The 16,968-nt window shown below is 36.1% G+C and overlaps 2 protein-coding genes across 3 annotated transcripts in view; both read left to right on the top strand.

Moving 5' to 3' along the window:
• Positions 1-2,096: 2,096 nt before the first annotated feature.
• Positions 2,097-5,080, top strand: LOC112519033 (UPF0051 protein ABCI8, chloroplastic). Its single transcript, XM_025126939.1, has 2 exons — positions 2,097-3,589; positions 4,563-5,080. The coding sequence occupies exons 1-2, from the start codon at positions 2,150-2,152 to the stop codon at positions 4,779-4,781; spliced, it is 1,659 nt and encodes a 552-aa protein (XP_024982707.1). The 5' UTR covers positions 2,097-2,149; the 3' UTR covers positions 4,782-5,080.
• A 2,362-nt stretch (positions 5,081-7,442) lies between these two features.
• LOC112518992 (DNA topoisomerase 1-like) overlaps positions 7,443-16,968 on the top strand; it is an 11,305-nt gene continuing 1,779 nt past the window's right edge. Inside the window, exons 1-13 of one of the 2 annotated variants that reach the window (XM_025126842.1) lie at positions 7,443-7,634; positions 10,106-11,038; positions 11,159-11,353; positions 12,414-12,494; positions 12,785-12,844; positions 13,235-13,329; positions 13,425-13,581; positions 13,699-13,824; positions 14,590-14,670; positions 15,501-15,591; positions 15,673-15,806; positions 16,593-16,661; positions 16,737-16,826. In XM_025126842.1, coding sequence (XP_024982610.1) covers positions 10,184-11,038; positions 11,159-11,353; positions 12,414-12,494; positions 12,785-12,844; positions 13,235-13,329; positions 13,425-13,581; positions 13,699-13,824; positions 14,590-14,670; positions 15,501-15,591; positions 15,673-15,806; positions 16,593-16,661; positions 16,737-16,826 — 2,034 coding nt within the window. In that variant the 5' untranslated portion in view covers positions 7,443-7,634; positions 10,106-10,183. Of the gene's footprint in view, positions 7,635-10,105; positions 11,039-11,158; positions 11,354-12,413; positions 12,495-12,784; positions 12,845-13,234; positions 13,330-13,424; positions 13,582-13,698; positions 13,825-14,589; positions 14,671-15,500; positions 15,592-15,672; positions 15,807-16,592; positions 16,662-16,736; positions 16,827-16,968 lie in introns of those variants that run through there. The other variant, XM_025126843.1, reaches the window with a different exon arrangement.

Raw genomic sequence — 16,968 nt, 5'->3', positions numbered from 1 at the left:
CAATGAACACCGGCCTTTAAATATAAATATATTATATTACAAATTGAAAATTAAAAAAATTATATAAAAAACAAGAAAATTTAAATAATTAATTTAATACTAATATCAATATTTTTTTTAATTCATTCAAAAACAAAAACATCATCGTTTTTTAAAAACCACATAAAAACATATTATATCGACAGATAAAATGAAAAAAATAAAATACCAAAATCGAGATATTTTTCACTGTATTGTGTAAGTACTCTTCTAGTCTGTTTTAAAAAGATACATCCATAACACTAGTATTTTCTTATATTAATATTTAAAAAAAAAAACTTGTATTTATTATTTATTTTGTTTTTTAAATTAAAATTTAAAAATATTAAAAGCAAAAAAAAAAAAAAAGTGGTTGTGGAGCCACTATATTAGATGAAGGGTGGGGAATGATACAAGATCATTTAAGCAACATCCAAAAGAAAATATGAAGTTGTAGATATTTGTAACTTTACCCCCTCAACATATTCTTTTGGTCAATATCAACCCTGAACTATGTAGTGTGGCTAAAAACATTAATTCTCGAGTTCGTGATGCTTTGATTTGCATACGAGAAGTTTCAAATCAAAATGGTTAGGATTTTTATGGACGCTGACTTGAAAAAAGACAGCGTCTGAATCAGTGATAGGATGACATACATTGGTTGAGTTCTGTCAAATCATAATCAAGTGAACAGCCAGAAGTACAAATTTTTAACTGGATATCTTGGGATTTGATGTCAAAACCGTTCACCCTTTTCTTTAAAATGGAACACTGTCGTGGTCCCTTAGAAAGTCAGACAACCGAAGCAAACCAAGAATATGATTTGAAGTACTTGGTACTCCAAATTCAACGTAATTCTTGAAAACTTGTAAAAAGGTCTTAGATTTGCATATGCTCCTAGAAAGAACAAAGACAAAAAAGACGAGTAATTGAGTTGAAAGGGAAACACTGCACCTGATGTCCTGCAAAACTTCTGAAAAGCAAGGAGATTTATGGGATATACATTGAAGTAGATGTGGGTATGACAGAGGTTTCAGGAAAACCAAAATTTTTGACGGGCCCGAAATGTAGATTAAATAAATGATGGCAGAACTTTCAAGAATAATAAAGTTTAAACCTTCGTTTATACCTTTTTCGAAATTTATTTTGAAATGTATCAGACTTCTGTCATGTACATCTTTCCTCCGCTTAAATTTATATTATCTTGATGAACGGAGTGACAAGTTGTGATAAGTTGGACCATCTGTTGTACTGTTAACTGTTCCGCCATTACAATTCGATGTAATTAAACAAAACGAACCTAGCATATCCACCTAAAGATAGGGTATGCAAAGGAGGATGCACGCAAACTTGACCTTTATTATAAAGAATAGAGCGGTTGCTTCGATGAACAATCCACGATATTCATTTAAGGGAGTTTGTGGCCGAAGAGAACATCTTTGCGGAGGTTTTAAACGATTAATACGTATGCCAAATTTGTAAGTATTCGAGGCTTGTGGAAAATCAAGCTTTGCACACCACATAAAAATATCATTTATACCTTTTCCTAAATTTATCTTGAAAAATGTCAAGATTTCGATCATGTATATCCTTCCACCGTTTAAACTCCGTTGTTATATCTTTTTAAGAATATTACTGTTTTGATCTTTTTAAGAATATTACTGTCTCGATCTTTTCGATGAGCAGAGTTACACGCTCTAATAAGCCAAATCATCTGCCATACCATTATTCATTCCACCCTTATAATTCTAAGTGGGTGTTTGGTTGTTATTCCCGTTCATTACCTTTTAATATCCCTAACAAGACACCCCTTAAATAATCATATGAAACGAACCCAATATAGGGTTTGAAAATAAAGACGTGGTATTTGTCACCTAAAATAATAAAGTGGTTATTTCGGTGAAGAATTCGAAATTTCACAACTTAAGGGGGGGTTTTCTTGAACAAATAATATTTCTGAGGGGTTTTTTTGAACAAATAATATGTAATCCCCAAGTCGGTATTGGTAAGTATTTGTAGGCTTGTGGTGGACATACGAATGTTAAATTCAAGCCCTACACACCACATAAAAACATATCATCGAGTCTCTTCTAGGTTTTCTTGAAGCATCATTGGGTAATCGATTACATCCATGGCTTCTCTGGTCACAAATGGAGTTTTTTCAAGCTTTTCTCCACAACCCATCTCAGAAACCCCTAAAATCTCAAAAGGGTCAAGCTTGAAACTCGAAAATTCTTGTAAATTAACGAACTTGAAGTCCCACAATTCCAGGTTCTTGAAGCTGAGAGCTGATGCCAAAACAATCCAATCGGACACACTCACCGAAGGTAATTCTTCAAATTTGGCGTCAATTGATGATGACCCACTTCAGAAATTTCTTAAAAGAGATTACAAATGGGGATTTAATCAAGAAATTGATTCTTTTACGATCCCCAAAGGGCTTTCGGAAGAAACAATTAGGTTGATTTCATCACGGAAAAACGAACCTGATTGGATGCTTGAGTTTAGGTTAAACTCTTATCATAAATTCTGTCAGATGACCGAACCCAAATGGTCAGATAATGATTACCCCAAGATTGATTTTCAAAACATGTGTTATTATTCAGAACCTAAAAAGAAACCAACTTTGGATAGTCTTGATGAAGCTGATCCTGAGCTTATCAAGTATTTTGATAAATTGGGTATTTCTTTAAATGAAAAGAAACGTTTAGCTAATGTTGCTGTGGATGCTGTTCTTGATAGTGTTTCTATTGCAACAACTCACAGAAAGACACTAGAGAAATCTGGGGTTATCTTTTGTTCGATTTCAGAGGCTATTAAGGAATACCCAGATTTAGTTAAGAAGTATTTAGGGAAAGTTGTTGCACCTGATGACAACTTCTATGCTGCTTTGAATTCAGCTGTATTTAGTGATGGATCTTTTGTGTATATACCTAAAGACACCAAATGCCCAATGCAAATTTCGACTTATTTTAGAATAAACGCCATGGAAACCGGTCAATTTGAGCGAACTCTTATAGTGGCAGAGGATAGGAGTTTTGTTGAGTATTTAGAAGGGTGTACGGCCCCTTCTTATGACACGAATCAGCTTCACGCTGCTGTGGTGGAACTCTATTGTAATGAGGAGGCGGAGATTAAATACTCCACGGTACAGAATTGGTACGCTGGGGATGAAGAAGGGCGCGGTGGGATATTTAATTTTGTGACAAAGAGGGGTCTTTGTGCTGGTCGAAAATCCAAGATTTCTTGGACCCAAGTGGAGACTGGATCTGCAATCACTTGGAAGTACCCAAGTGTGGTGTTGGAGGGTGACGATTCCGTGGGTGAGTTCTATTCGGTTGCGTTGACTAATAATTGTCAACAGGCAGATACAGGGACAAAGATGATTCATAAGGGTAAGAATACGAGAAGTAGGATCATTTCAAAGGGGATTTCGGCTGGAAATTCAAGGAATTGTTACAGGGGTCTTGTGCAGGTTCAGTCACGAGCGGATAATGCTAAGAATTCATCGCAATGCGATTCCATGCTCATTGGCGACAAGGCGGCTGCTAACACTTACCCTTACATCCAGGTATTCAACTCGAGTCTCATGCTCTAGCATATTTCTTGATTTTATTAACGATCCATAAGTATATGCAGAATGCACATGCCAGAGGACTTCACGGGAACAACAGCTCTACTCTTTGGGGTAGAGGTTACGCGTGCATCTCACCCTTCCCGGACCCCACATCCGGGTGGGATATACTGGACTTGTTTCGTTGGTTAAGCAAGTGTATGCAGAATGATTTGGTTTTTTGTTACAAACTAACCATTGTGCTTGTGGATATGGCAACAGAGCACCATAAGTTGGTGATCTTGGGACAAATTGGGGAAATGTAAACACAAAAAGCCCATTAGACTTGATTCTTCTTGTCCAAAAGTTCCCACTTTTTTTTGGCCAAAACCTTTTCTTTTTGCAAGCCTGGGGTCTTCACTGAAACCACCGATCAACGCTTTGGGATAGAGGAAACTACCACCTACATTTTACTTTTCCCAGGCACTACTTTAATGTGGGATTTAGTGTGTTAGTTTGTTTCATTTGGTTTAGTGAAACATAGGACAAAGAATCAATCGTTAATTGTGAAATAGTGTAATGGTTATGCTTGCAATGTTATTTTACGTGATGCTAACTAATGCCCTCTTCACCCCCATGAGAATTGTATCATCCGACTCTGTAGGTGGTTAATAAATATAATCAGTAGTCAAATAATTGAAACACCTTTACGGAAATGAAGACAACTAGCAGAAAATGGATAGGGTCAGTGAGTAAGTAGTTAGGCACCAGAAACCTAAGTTGGATCGGGGATACGTTGTTTCCACACCTTGGTTGTGTTTTTCCTATCGATAGTCATCAATAGCACAAGCTTCCTGGTAACAAAAACACTTTCACTGATCCCATCTCTGGACGGGATATTATGGGCGCGTTTGGTTTAAGTTAAAATGGATGAACCGCGACCATAAAACCTTTATTGAGATTTATATGGTTTATTCATTTCTGTAAACAGGCCAAAAACCCATCTGCTCGTATAGAACACGAAGCAAGCACTTCCAAGATTGGGGAAGACCAACTTTTCTATTTTCAGCAAAGAGGGATCGATTATGAGAGAGCCATGGCTGCCATGATATCTGGGTTTTGCAGGGACGTGTTCAACGAGCTTCCTGATGAATTTGGTGCTGAAGTGAACCAGCTAATGAGCATAAAGCTTGAAAACTCCGTTGGTTAAGCTCATATTGGTTGGTTCCAGGTGAAGAAAAGGCGAGATTTGGAACACACAGAAATCTATAGAAAAGTTTCATTCGTTGATATGTGTTCGGTTTTCGCATGCTCAACGAGGGTGATGTATTACTTCTCATGATGTGTAAATGAATCAGGTTTTATACATGTAATGTAATGTAGTCCATATAAGAAGGGTGCAAATTGTTTTCATATATTGTGTAGTGGTAGCCATTGTGAGCTTGTTTGCATGACTTCTGCTATAAGATCTTCTGAATCCTATGGAGTCATATGGCTGTCTAACATTTTTAATCTGTGGGTCATGTGGAAAAGCAATAGAGATATGATAGTGGGTATGCATGTTGAAGTAAAATGGCATAATGCAAATGGATCTTATCACCCAAATGGCATGTCCATCTGCATGTTCATGTGCCATGTGCCATTAGATGGACTTGTAATTGGACTATGCTAGATGGGATACTGAACATGGTGTTTTTTTTAACTGGATATCCAACCTGCTATGCGAGCCGACTAATTTCAGGACGACCACCTGCTTTGCAAATAGCCCATAGTCACCACATTTGAACCTCCGTGGTCACAAAGGGATTTTGATTCTTCTTTGTATTTGAAGCTGGGACCTTCTGATACTTTTGACCTTTGAAGTCAAGCTCAAATCAATCAGACACTACCCTTGTGGTTTGAACAAGGTCTTTTGGGGCAGTTGAGAATTATACATGTCTTAGATAAACTCGAGAAGGAAGACCATGTTGGACATGTGAAGGGGACGAATGGCGGTGCCGATGAGGAGAGTGAAGTGTGATTGTTGAGGGGTTGGACGAGGAGGACGTATGATGAGCAATTGAGGATTGACATGACAACATTAGACATTTCTAAGAGCATGACATCTTATATAAGTTCTTTAATGACGTAAGATAGGGCAGTAAATTTAAGAGGCAAGTACTTGTAGCTAGTGTGTTCAGTAGACATGGCCAAAAACCAGTCTTGGGCCGGCCGGTCCCAATGGACTTAAACAGTAACAATCGAATCGGTCCCGATGTAACCATTTCCGGTTAAGGGTACTTGTAACCGGTCCTGGGTCGGGCCAAACCGGTCTTATATTGAAAAAACGTTTTCTTTTTATATTTTTTTAAAATTTCTTTTTTGATAAATTTAAAAAATATTTTAATGTTATTTTAATACACTTTAACATATCTAATTAGGTCAATCATATACACTTAAAAAATACGTTTTATTGTAGTTTTATAATTGGTTTTCAATCAAATACACTTAAAAATATGTTTTATTGTAAATTTGTAATTTGATTTTCAATCAAATACACTCATAAAGTTATAAATACATATAAAAATATAACTTTTTTTTTAAATCGGGCCGGTCCTGGGCCGGGTCTTGTTCTTGAATGAAAACCATAACCGACGGTCCCAAAACGGTCCTAATCGGTCCCGGACGGTCCGCTCCTAAGTCGGTCCTGGTCCCGGTCCAGTTCCTCCGCTTGTCCCGAGCCAAAACGGGCCCATTTGGCCATCTCGGAAGGAGGGAGTTAGAGTGAAAGTAGGATTTGAGGGAAGGCAAGGGTGCTAATAGATAGAGCAACAAAGCCAAAGGTCGTTAGACGGATGGATTATTTGCATTGTCTTTTTGTATGTTTCATTTTCTACGTTAGATGAAGGGGTTGTTTGCCTTCTTTTTATGTTCTTTTTGCCTTTTCTTATGTTATTTTTCGTTTGAAAATTCGAGGAATGGTTATAAATACATCTTCAAAATATAAAAATCAGCAAAAACTGTTTGAATTATTATCTGAAATAACCAAATAAATAATCTAATAGAATGACAAAAGATATTATTAATAAAATTCCACATAAAATCGATAACACAGTTTAAACGTCATGCACAATTTGATTCGATGGAGTTCAACGTATAAGTTCACTAAAATATTCATACCAATTATTTTGATATAACAAATGTAAACAGTTAAAAAAAAGCTTTCACGCTGATTAATTTTGTACGTTAAACAAGACAAACCAAAAATTTATTATCCCATATTTGATACCATATTACATTGGGACGGGATTGAGTGCTAAGGGTGTTTAAAAAAGTCTGAGAAACCGAAAAGCCATGCCATTTGATACGAAACACAAAAAATCAAAAACTGAAAAAACCAAAAACCCAAAAGACTAGTTATTCATGGGTCAATTTTGAATTACAGGTACCCGCAGATTCCCATCCCAAACCAGATAATATATAAGATAATAAAATTAACCTACAATTCAGTTCGATTCAACCTACAGTAGCCCAGTTATTTATATATCCGTGTTATATAATTTAGTTCATATTTTTCCAACTAATCAAACCGAATTAAACTATAAGAGGTGTTTGGGATTGTTTATTTGAAACAACTTATACTTTTTACAAAAACACTTATCAATTTATTATAAGTCAGAATGATTTAACTTCTTCAAAAACTCTTTATTACCGGTTTGACACCGGTATAAGTTATTTATCCAAACACTCAAAAATATTTATTACCGGTATCGCATCGAAATAAGTCAATAAGTTGTTTTTATAAGTAATCCCAAAGACCCCGTGAACACCCTTGTTGCAATAGATGAAAAAAAGGAGATGAATATGTTGTATAATTAGGTAAAGAATCCATATAAGCAAAGTAGCAAAGAGACTCGTGTACCCGATCCATCACCTTTAACCCGAAACAGAAAATCACTTCCTTTTTTCGTGCTGTACGGCAACCCTCTTTCTATCTCCTTCGGTCTCCCTGAAATTCTCTCTCACATCATCGGAGACGAAACGGGATCTAGGGTTCAAGCATCCTCTGTCCGCCGTACAATTGGTAGAACCCTTTTTTTCTGTTTCATCGATTACCATTTAGAGTAGAGAATTTGAAGTCCAAACCGCGAAGTAATTGAACAATTAGCAACTTTTAGATGATATCTCAGCTGGGTTTTGTTTCTTATAGTTTCAAACATTCTCATCAGTTGTAATTTTGATTTTCGATGAAACATGAAAAATATGTGTTTTTGAGCTCTACTCTGAATTAGTGCTATAATAACCTAACTGAATTTTGTTCATTTTCAGTTCACGAATCCTGTCATCTTTTTTCTATTTCATGTATGTTATTAATTTTAGGGATGTTCTTGTAGGCTGTTGGACGACTTTGAATTTACATTTGAATGTTTGGAGTTGGACCATTGCACCATGATTAATTTAGTAACCCACAAACCCTAATCTGTTAACAGGGTGTTTCTGAACTTAATATTGAATTTTTCAGGGTGCTTGCATGATTTTCTTATTTAGCCCTGTACACAAACCCTCATTATGCATTATAGTTTTGTAATGACTTTTTCGTCGTGAAATACCACTATCTCAAAATTTTACCACAAAAAGGATTGTAATTTAGAGGTGAGCCTTTGAGCAACCGGTAAGATTACTCATTTGCTAAGGAAGGTCAAGAGTTTGAGTCATGGAAATACCCTTTTTGAGAAAATGCAAGGACAAAATGCATTAAGACACCACATTCCCCAACCCTCAGAAAACACTTGTTGGATATGGAGCCCGATTTGGATCCTTAACTGGATTACAACTTCTAATATGCCCAAATTTTGTAGAAAACGGTTGCAACAGATAGTTAAGATAGTTAGAAGTGAAGTTCTCTTGGGTTTAGCTGTTAGGATTTTCTGCATATAAATGGTGTCATTCTTTCTCTTTTTATGTACTACTGAATTAATCAATTATATAATCAGATTCATCACAATGACTGTGGGTTTAGACAAGTGGTTAAACCTTGTACATACTTTGGGTTCGGTTTCCTGCAACTTTAATTGTGTGGGTGAGTGGTTATTGATCCTAAAAGGGCTCAGGAGCTTTTGGTGTATGATTGCCGTTTAAAGATTGCTGTTTGAAGAATTGAAGTAGTTATACTGTTGCATTTGTTTTACATATACTTGTGTTCTGTAAAACAAAACAAAATGATAGTATGGAACACTCTTCTTTGTGGAAGGGAATACCCATGAGTTCTTAGTTGATGACTAAAATTTACTGAATGTAGCTGTATGCTATGCCATATTGAATTTTAGATAATCAACTGATTTTTAAAATCCAACCTTTCATTCTAGATTTTATCTAGCGAGGTCTTGATTGTGCAATATGAACATGATGGCATATTGAAACGTGTATACAGCGGAACTAAAGGAGGATGCTCTTGATGAATTAATGTTGCATTTTCCAACGAAATTCTGAATCTCATGACATTTACCTATATCCCCTATTTTTCAGATTTCCAGAGTCGGGTGTTCCAAAAATTCCCGTTTTGGACCGCTTAAAAAAGCTTCCCAGGCATAAAGCACCCGCCATCCCCGTAGTGCTTCTAGTAGTTAGGATTGATTAATTGGCTACCTAGGGGTTATCCGTTTGAGAAAATAAAGGGGAATTAACTGAATTCATTCAACTTCTTTTCGTCAACTAGTTTCCTCAACTCTAAGGGAATCTGTCAAAGCCTTTTTGTATAGATGTATTAAGGGAACAATAAGACCAGTCATTTCGAAAATTAATTGATCAAGATTTCAACTCACATATGTTTTCATTATCTGGAAATTAGTATATTATGCTTTCTCCAACCCTTTTACTAATGATCAAATACCTAAATGACCTCAAAGTAAGACCAAATTGAAAAAACCTGTGGACCACAATCGATCTCACCAATACTTTTAATGGTTTCTAATGGGCAAGTTGATAAATTGGGATTGAAACGTTACTAGAAAGGAAATGTTTTAGGAGAACCCAACATAGGATGTGTTGCATTTTCTTTGGGATGAAAGGAGTATGTATTCAAATGTACTGCGTATTCATCCAGCTAATTTGTGCTTAGGCGGTTCCGGGATTATGAGCTAGAAGGTCACTTGGCTGTGTAGCTTCCTTAATGAGTTTTACAGTAGGTGCTGGAGTCGTATCCTAATATGTACTTATATCCCACTTTGTACATATACAGATTGTTAAATAAGCCATGACAATAGAAAGGGCAACCCCAGAGGAGGAAGGCTCCCTAGCTTTGTGAGGGTTTGGGAGGGGTGCCTTTGTAGCCAAATCTTTTGTATTTGCCGAAGGGGTTGTTTCGTTAACTTGAACTCATGAATCATGATCTTCTAGTCACAATGCCCTTCAGCCATGACACTAAAACTTACATTCTTTCTTGAAGCTACCTGGAGCTTCTTGGCTACTTGCATATAGGCTGTTCTTTTAATGTTCCGTGGACACTGTGTATCATTCATTTTTGTTACAATTTCGTTTTCTTTTATTTTCTTACAGGTTGGTCAACCTCAATTAAAAGCAATAAGTACAGGACTCCAGAGATTGAAGTGCTATATGACAACACACTGACTGAAAATGAATTATTCATCTGATGAGGATGATAAACCCTTAGTTTTTAGAAGGAGCTCGAAAGCTGATAAGGTTAAGTGTTCTTCCCAGTCTTTAAGACCTTCTCCTAAACCGAGCAATGACTTAACAGATTCTGAAGATGATAAACCACTGAGTTTTAGACTTTCAACTGTATCAAAGGGGAACACCAATCATGCTAAAAAAGGGTCATGTATGAATGTGTCTCCACTTCCAAAACCACAAGTAAAAGATGAGGATTCTGATGATGAAAAACCTTTGTCGTCAAAGTATATATCCAAACCCAATGTGGTATCATCTATCAGTAAGCATTCTGGTTCTAACAATGATAAAACACTCACGTCGAAAGTTCATCAAAATGGTTCTGCATCAAGGGATAATCAATCTAGGAGTACTGGCTCGATTAAGAGACCACTAGATGAGGAAAGATCTTCAAGTCAGTCATTGGCTAAAAAGCCAAAGCTTTCAGAATCTTCAACACCAATCAACCGCAAACAGGTACCTTTAAAAGCAGAAACTGAGTCGGATGATGATGAGGAAGATGATGTTCCCATATCACAAAGAATCAAGAACCATGCCCCATCAGGTAGTAAATCTTCATCTGTAAAACATAAAGTGACAAAAAAGAATTCCTCGTTAAAAGAAACCAACAAGAAGTCGAAGAAGGTGGTGAAAAATTCAAAGTATTCTAAGCCATCAAAGGTCCCCCCTGGCTCTGGTGAAGGGCAGAAGTGGACAAGCTTGGTTCATAGCGGTGTAATTTTCCCACCTGCATACAAGCCTCATGGGGTTAAGATTCTCTACAAAGGGAAGCCTGTTGATTTGACTCCTGAACAGGAGGAGGTGAACCTAACATATCTTTGCGATTTCCATTCCTTTTATATAGGATTTAACTCTACAGAGACTAGTTGTACATATTTCTGATTATCGTGTTCTTATGTTGCTTGATGGTATACATTACAGGTTGCAACAATGTTTGCAGTGATGTTAGATACAGATTACATGACAAAACCAAAGTTCAAAGAGAATTTCTGGGATGACTGGCGAAAGATACTGGGAAGAAACCACACAATACAGAATTTGGATGACTGTGATTTCAAACCAATTTATGAATGGCATCAGACGGAAAAGGAGAAGAAGAAGCAAATGAGTACCGAAGTAAGTTGCTAGGAAAATCATTTTTTCATGGTACAAGGAAGAAGGATTGTGGGAATGCTCCTGGTCAACATAAACTGGAAATGGGTTTCTTCTATTTCTTGTTCAATTAACCAATCTCCCCCTCCAGAAAAAAATAAGAGTGTTGGGCGTTGGTTTCATGGAGTATTTCTTAGCACCATAAACCTTCAAGTAGTCTTCACACTTGTATGAGATGAAGATTGTAGTTAATCTATGCCTCTTAAAACTTAAAATGCTAGTGAAACTCAATTATAAAACTAAACAGAACATGCCAATCATGAAGTTGGAGCCCAGCAAAAATTTTCTTATTTAAGCATATCAATTTGGCTTTCTTCTTTATGATACTCCATTCTCTAATGCAACAAGTTTTTTTTTTTCTTTTTGGATGTCCCAATTGATTGCAACGTATTTCTTTTTTGACATAATTTGAAGCTGAAGTTAGCTCTTTGCTTACTAGTAATCATCACAGAATATTATATTCGCTAGTGGTCTGCAAAGTTCACTCTATTTTTTTCAATTGGGAGGGGCTTTAGATATTTGACTGATTTTTGTAAGATTATCTTTTGTCTATTAGTAATCATGATAAATATTGATATTCTTGATTTCGTCTTTAAGATTTAGATTATTTTGTCGTCATTTTAGACATCTGTCTAATAGTCAAAAACTTGTATATTGAACTATGTTCCAGTCACTCAGGAATAATAAACCAAACCAAAAGGAGTAATAATATGACAAAATGGGCTGTTGATTTGACATAATTGTTGTTGTCGTGCCAATATTTTTATGGACCTCGGAAACTTTACCCAAAGGGTGAACTTTAGCTGCCTACCCGTTGATGCAACTCCCAAAATTCACTTCATTGGCCAATATGCAAATGTGGAACTTGAATGCAAGGTGTTTAGGTTACCCCAAGCAAGTTCCAATTACTTGAGCAAGTCTAGTCGTGCCAGTTCTATTAATGCCCAATATGATCTCTTGGTATGGCTTTCGAGATAATTTATCTGACAAGCACGATTGTTAATGCAAGAGTTGCTTTGTGTAGGAGAAGAAGGCCTTGAAAGAAGAGAAGATGAAGCTAGAGGAGAAGTATATGTGGGCAATTGTTGATGGCGTCAAAGAGAAGGTGACTTTTATTATTGACTTCTATCAATTTATATGTGGATATTGTCCTAGAAAGGAACATTTGTTGCTATTGAAATTATTTCCGTTGATTTTTCTGTTCGTAACTTGTTTGAGTGCACAGAGAACCAATCATGCTTCCCTCTGCAACTATTGTCGAGAAATTGTTTATGGGGTTCTCTTTACCAAGTTTAGTGATTGGTCATGCATATAACTAAGGTTTTAAATGTACTACGTGTTTATTTTATTTTTCATTTTAATCGCTAAATAAATATTCATGAATTGATGGTGTAGGTTGGGAATTTCCGAGTTGAGCCACCTGGATTATTCCGAGGCCGTGGAGAACATCCAAAGGTTCGAATGACAGATTTATCCCTCTAATGTAATATATTTAAGTTTAGCCAATTAGAATTATTCCTTGTGTCGCATGAAAATTGCTACCCTTTCCTTTACATGATGTCTCATGAAGGTTGCAAAATTTTCCCTTTCAAATAAATTCCAAGTTAAAGTTACCTATTTTCCCATTATCATCATTACAAAAATCTTGATGGTATTGATTTGGGTCTGTAAGATTTTTTTTTTGTCTTCATTGAAGGGTGTTTTAGACGTTTGGCAAATAGTCAAACATTTCACTTAATATTGCCAAGTCAAATGTTGCAATTTTTATGGGAAAGGGAGTAATAGTTTCATCTGTAGCTACAATTTTCTGTAGTTCCAGCAAATCACAGTTGTCATTTTTTCTAGATGGGAAAGCTGAAAAAACGTATCCATCCAAGTGATATTACCATAAACATTGGAAAGGATGCTCCAATCCCTGAATGTCCGATTCCTGGTGAAAGGTTTGCCATGTTCCTTTTCTGTTTTTCCCCTTAAGCTAGAAGGATGCCCTTACTTCTAGATGATATCTACCTGAGATAAATCTGATATCTTGCAGCTGGAAAGAAATTAGGCATGATAATACGGTCACTTGGTTAGCATATTGGAATGACCCAATCAATTCAAAGGAATTCAAGTATGTGTTCTTAGCTGCTAGCAGTTCTTTGAAGGGTCAAAGCGATAAGGAAAAATATGAGAAGGCGAGGATGTTGAAGGTAGGCCAGTTGAATGTTGCTCACAAGTCGCAAACTTTTTGTTATGTGTCACATTTCTGGCAAATGCTACTGTATCTATTTTTCGTGTTTCACTCATGCCTCAAATTCATTATATAGGGCTACATACAAGGCATTAGAAATGCTTACACTAGAGATTTTGGAAACAAGGATCTGACAAAGAGGCAAGTAGCAGTGGCTACATATCTCATCGATAAACTGGCACTCAGGGCGGGAAATGAGAAGGTAATGTTGTTGATTTCATTTCTGTCCTCTATATTACTTCTGCTCTGTGTTCAGTAGAGGTCTTAATGTACTAGATAGATATCCTCTCTTCATTCTAAAAGCTGCACGCTTTGGAGTAGGTTTATATTTGGCTTGTTGTTTAATGGGCTTTATGATTCCCAACTTCCCATGCTATAACATTTCTTAATAGTTGGGGTTTTATATTTTATTTAGTTACAAAATGGACACTGGAAAGTAGGGAAAGCTTTAAGTTATAGAAAGGAACTTGGACAGAATCTTGGGATGTCCTCCCTCCATCCCAAATAAATGCAATGAATTTTCTTGGAGTTTCCATAATTAATGCAACATTCCATTTTTGGTAAAATTTCATTCTGATTTACTTTTTGCTCTTTTATAACCATTGTGAATACTTAGAGCATTGATTTTGGTTCGCTAGATTAGTCTATTTTGTCAATGTACGAGATTTAGGTATTTGACAAAACAGTTGCATCAAACTATATGCTCATGCAAATGATAGTTGTGCTGGGAAATGGAAGTTGATACTGATTATGGGATGGAGTAGTTAAAGGTTTTAGTGTGCATGTGTATGCAAGCATGCACTTGTATGGTTGTCTTCTGAGAATGTTGGCTTACTGTCTCTTCATTGTTCTTTTTGCCTTACTGAAAGAACAAATAAGTTGATCACAAGCATATGTTCGTAATAGGAGTGGAAGAATAGAGAACAATCCTTCAAAGTTGGTTGCTTACAACTTTTGGTGCTTGCAGGATGATGATGAAGCTGATACAGTAGGCTGCTGCACGTTGAAAGTGGAAAATGTCGAGCCAAAACCTCCAAATATCTTAAAGGTTTTTTTAGTTTTTCACTAGATAAGAGATTTCTACACCACGGCTTAAGACTTCATAGTTGCATGTTCAAACAAGGAAAGATGCTAACGTTGAAATCTTAACTGTTCATTTACACCATTTAACTCCATTCTTTGTTCCCCATTCTCCATTTGTGGATCCCACCTCAACGTGCTTACATCTTCATTTCTACTTGCACCATATGAGACAATGAAAATGTTGAACATCAAATGGCATAAAAGAATTCCTTCAACAGAGCATTTTCATGTACTTATAGGAATTATAGATCTATGACCACTTAGTTGGTACCTGTCTCTTATTATGAGGGCCTTATTATAATATTAGGGGGTCATACCGATGAAATATACTTGCATAAACTTACTCGAGTGTTGTCGGGTCTTATATCCGGAGAGAGAAATCAGAAATTCCATAATAATGGGCAAATGACATGTGGGTGTTATTTAATATTGTTATGAACATGATAAAAAGCAGATTGCAACCTGTGATATCTCAGTAGTTATTATGTATATGGGTCTTTATTATAGCACTGGATGCAAGTTTTTGGTCTTCTCTTGATGTCAGATTGTTCTTCTGTGGCTTTTCTAACCAGGATAGCTTTTTTTTTTATTATCATCTATTATATGATGTCTTCCAAAGTTGTTTCTCACTCTTGTGGAGCTTTTCTTGTGGGGGCATGCCTAGCTTCATATGTTATTTTTTTCCTTGTTTCATAGCATCATGGAGGAATGCCACTTAGATATTGTAATTTTTAATGCAAATTCTTGGATTCAGCTAGAAAACAAATAATGATATAAGGTTTGATGTTTCTCCAGTTCGACTTTCTTGGTAAAGATTCTATAAGATATCAAAATGAGGTTGAAGTAGAGCTTCCTGTGTTCAAAGCAATTCAACAATTCCGAACAGGTCAGTCAACATGTTCTTTTGATAGTATCAGTTTTTTCCGTCTCTTCTACCATGATTTTGACTATTTTCTATGTAACTCAGGTAAACAGGGTACTGATGATCTTTTTGACAAGCTGGATACAAGTAAATTGAATGCTCATCTAAAGGAACTCATGCCTGGCCTTACTGCAAAAGTTTTCCGTACTTATAATGCGTCCATCACATTGGATGATATGGTAAGATGCAAATATTGGCGATCCTTCCTGATTAACATATTTTATGCTCTTTCTGCTCCATGGAAATTGCAATATTTTTTGTATTTTGGGATGTCTGTAAAAGTTGCATCAGTTCTATTTTGGGGAAGTTTTCAAGGTACATCTGCATACTTCCGCATCGTCATAATTGCAAAAATTCATGATATTAATTTGGATCTACACAAACCCCTCTTTTTGCATTTGATAAATAGTCAAACACTTCCTTTAAACTATGTCCATAAATGTTGCAGTTTCCTTGGATGGTCCTCAACATGTTTCATTTAGCATCTTTGATGCTACCTCCGCCATAATGTTAGCCAAGTTTTGACTTTTTATTTGTCAAAACGAGTTACTCTTTTAACTTCAAAAATAACAAGTTTTATCATGGGTTTAGGAAAAAATGCCAACTATACTAAAAGCTATACAACATCTATTATGATAGAATAATTTAGAGCTAAATCTAAGAAGTATCAATTTGAACTTTGTACTTTTGAGAAGTATGGCCCTGACTTCCATGAAAATTGCAATCTCTCATCACACACATATTGAGAGATATATTTGACTATTACCCAAATATCTTAAATACCCTTCAACCAAAATGGTCAATCCTTTGTACGATGACAATAGGCAAGCAACTAGTGCTAGAAAGGAAAATGCTGTAGTTTTATGAGATATAGTGTATAACTTTGTGGTAGATTTTTACCTTCAACTCCGGAAGTGATCGAACACCCATTCTTTTGCTCTGTTGTTATTTTCGGCTGATTGCAGTTGAGTAGGGAAACGAAGGGAGGAGATGTTGCTCAAAATCTAGTCGTTTACCAACATGCAAACAAGGAGGTAATTACTATCAACTTTCGTCAGACTTTATTTCTTGAACTAGTTATAATGTTCATTGCACATTGCTTTTGGTAGGTTGCGATCATATGTAACCATCAACGTACTGTTTCAAAGTCTCATAGTGCTCAAATGACGAGGTTGAATGAGAAGATAGACGAATTGAAGGTAAAAAAATTCAGTTTCAATTTTGCCATCTCACTATGTTCTCCATTTTGATTTTGTGGCTACTATTTACATTTTCACATAAACAACCTCTCTATCCTTTGGGGTACAGGCAACTTCTGCTTACCATCGTACCCCTGAACCC

This window comes from Cynara cardunculus (genome assembly GCF_001531365.2).
Source record: "Cynara cardunculus var. scolymus isolate 2C chromosome LG 10, CcrdV1, whole genome shotgun sequence".
NCBI lineage: Eukaryota > Viridiplantae > Streptophyta > Magnoliopsida > Asterales > Asteraceae > Cynara > Cynara cardunculus.
Note: the sequence above shows the minus strand (reverse complement) of the source record. Positions and strands in the feature narration are given on the sequence as shown.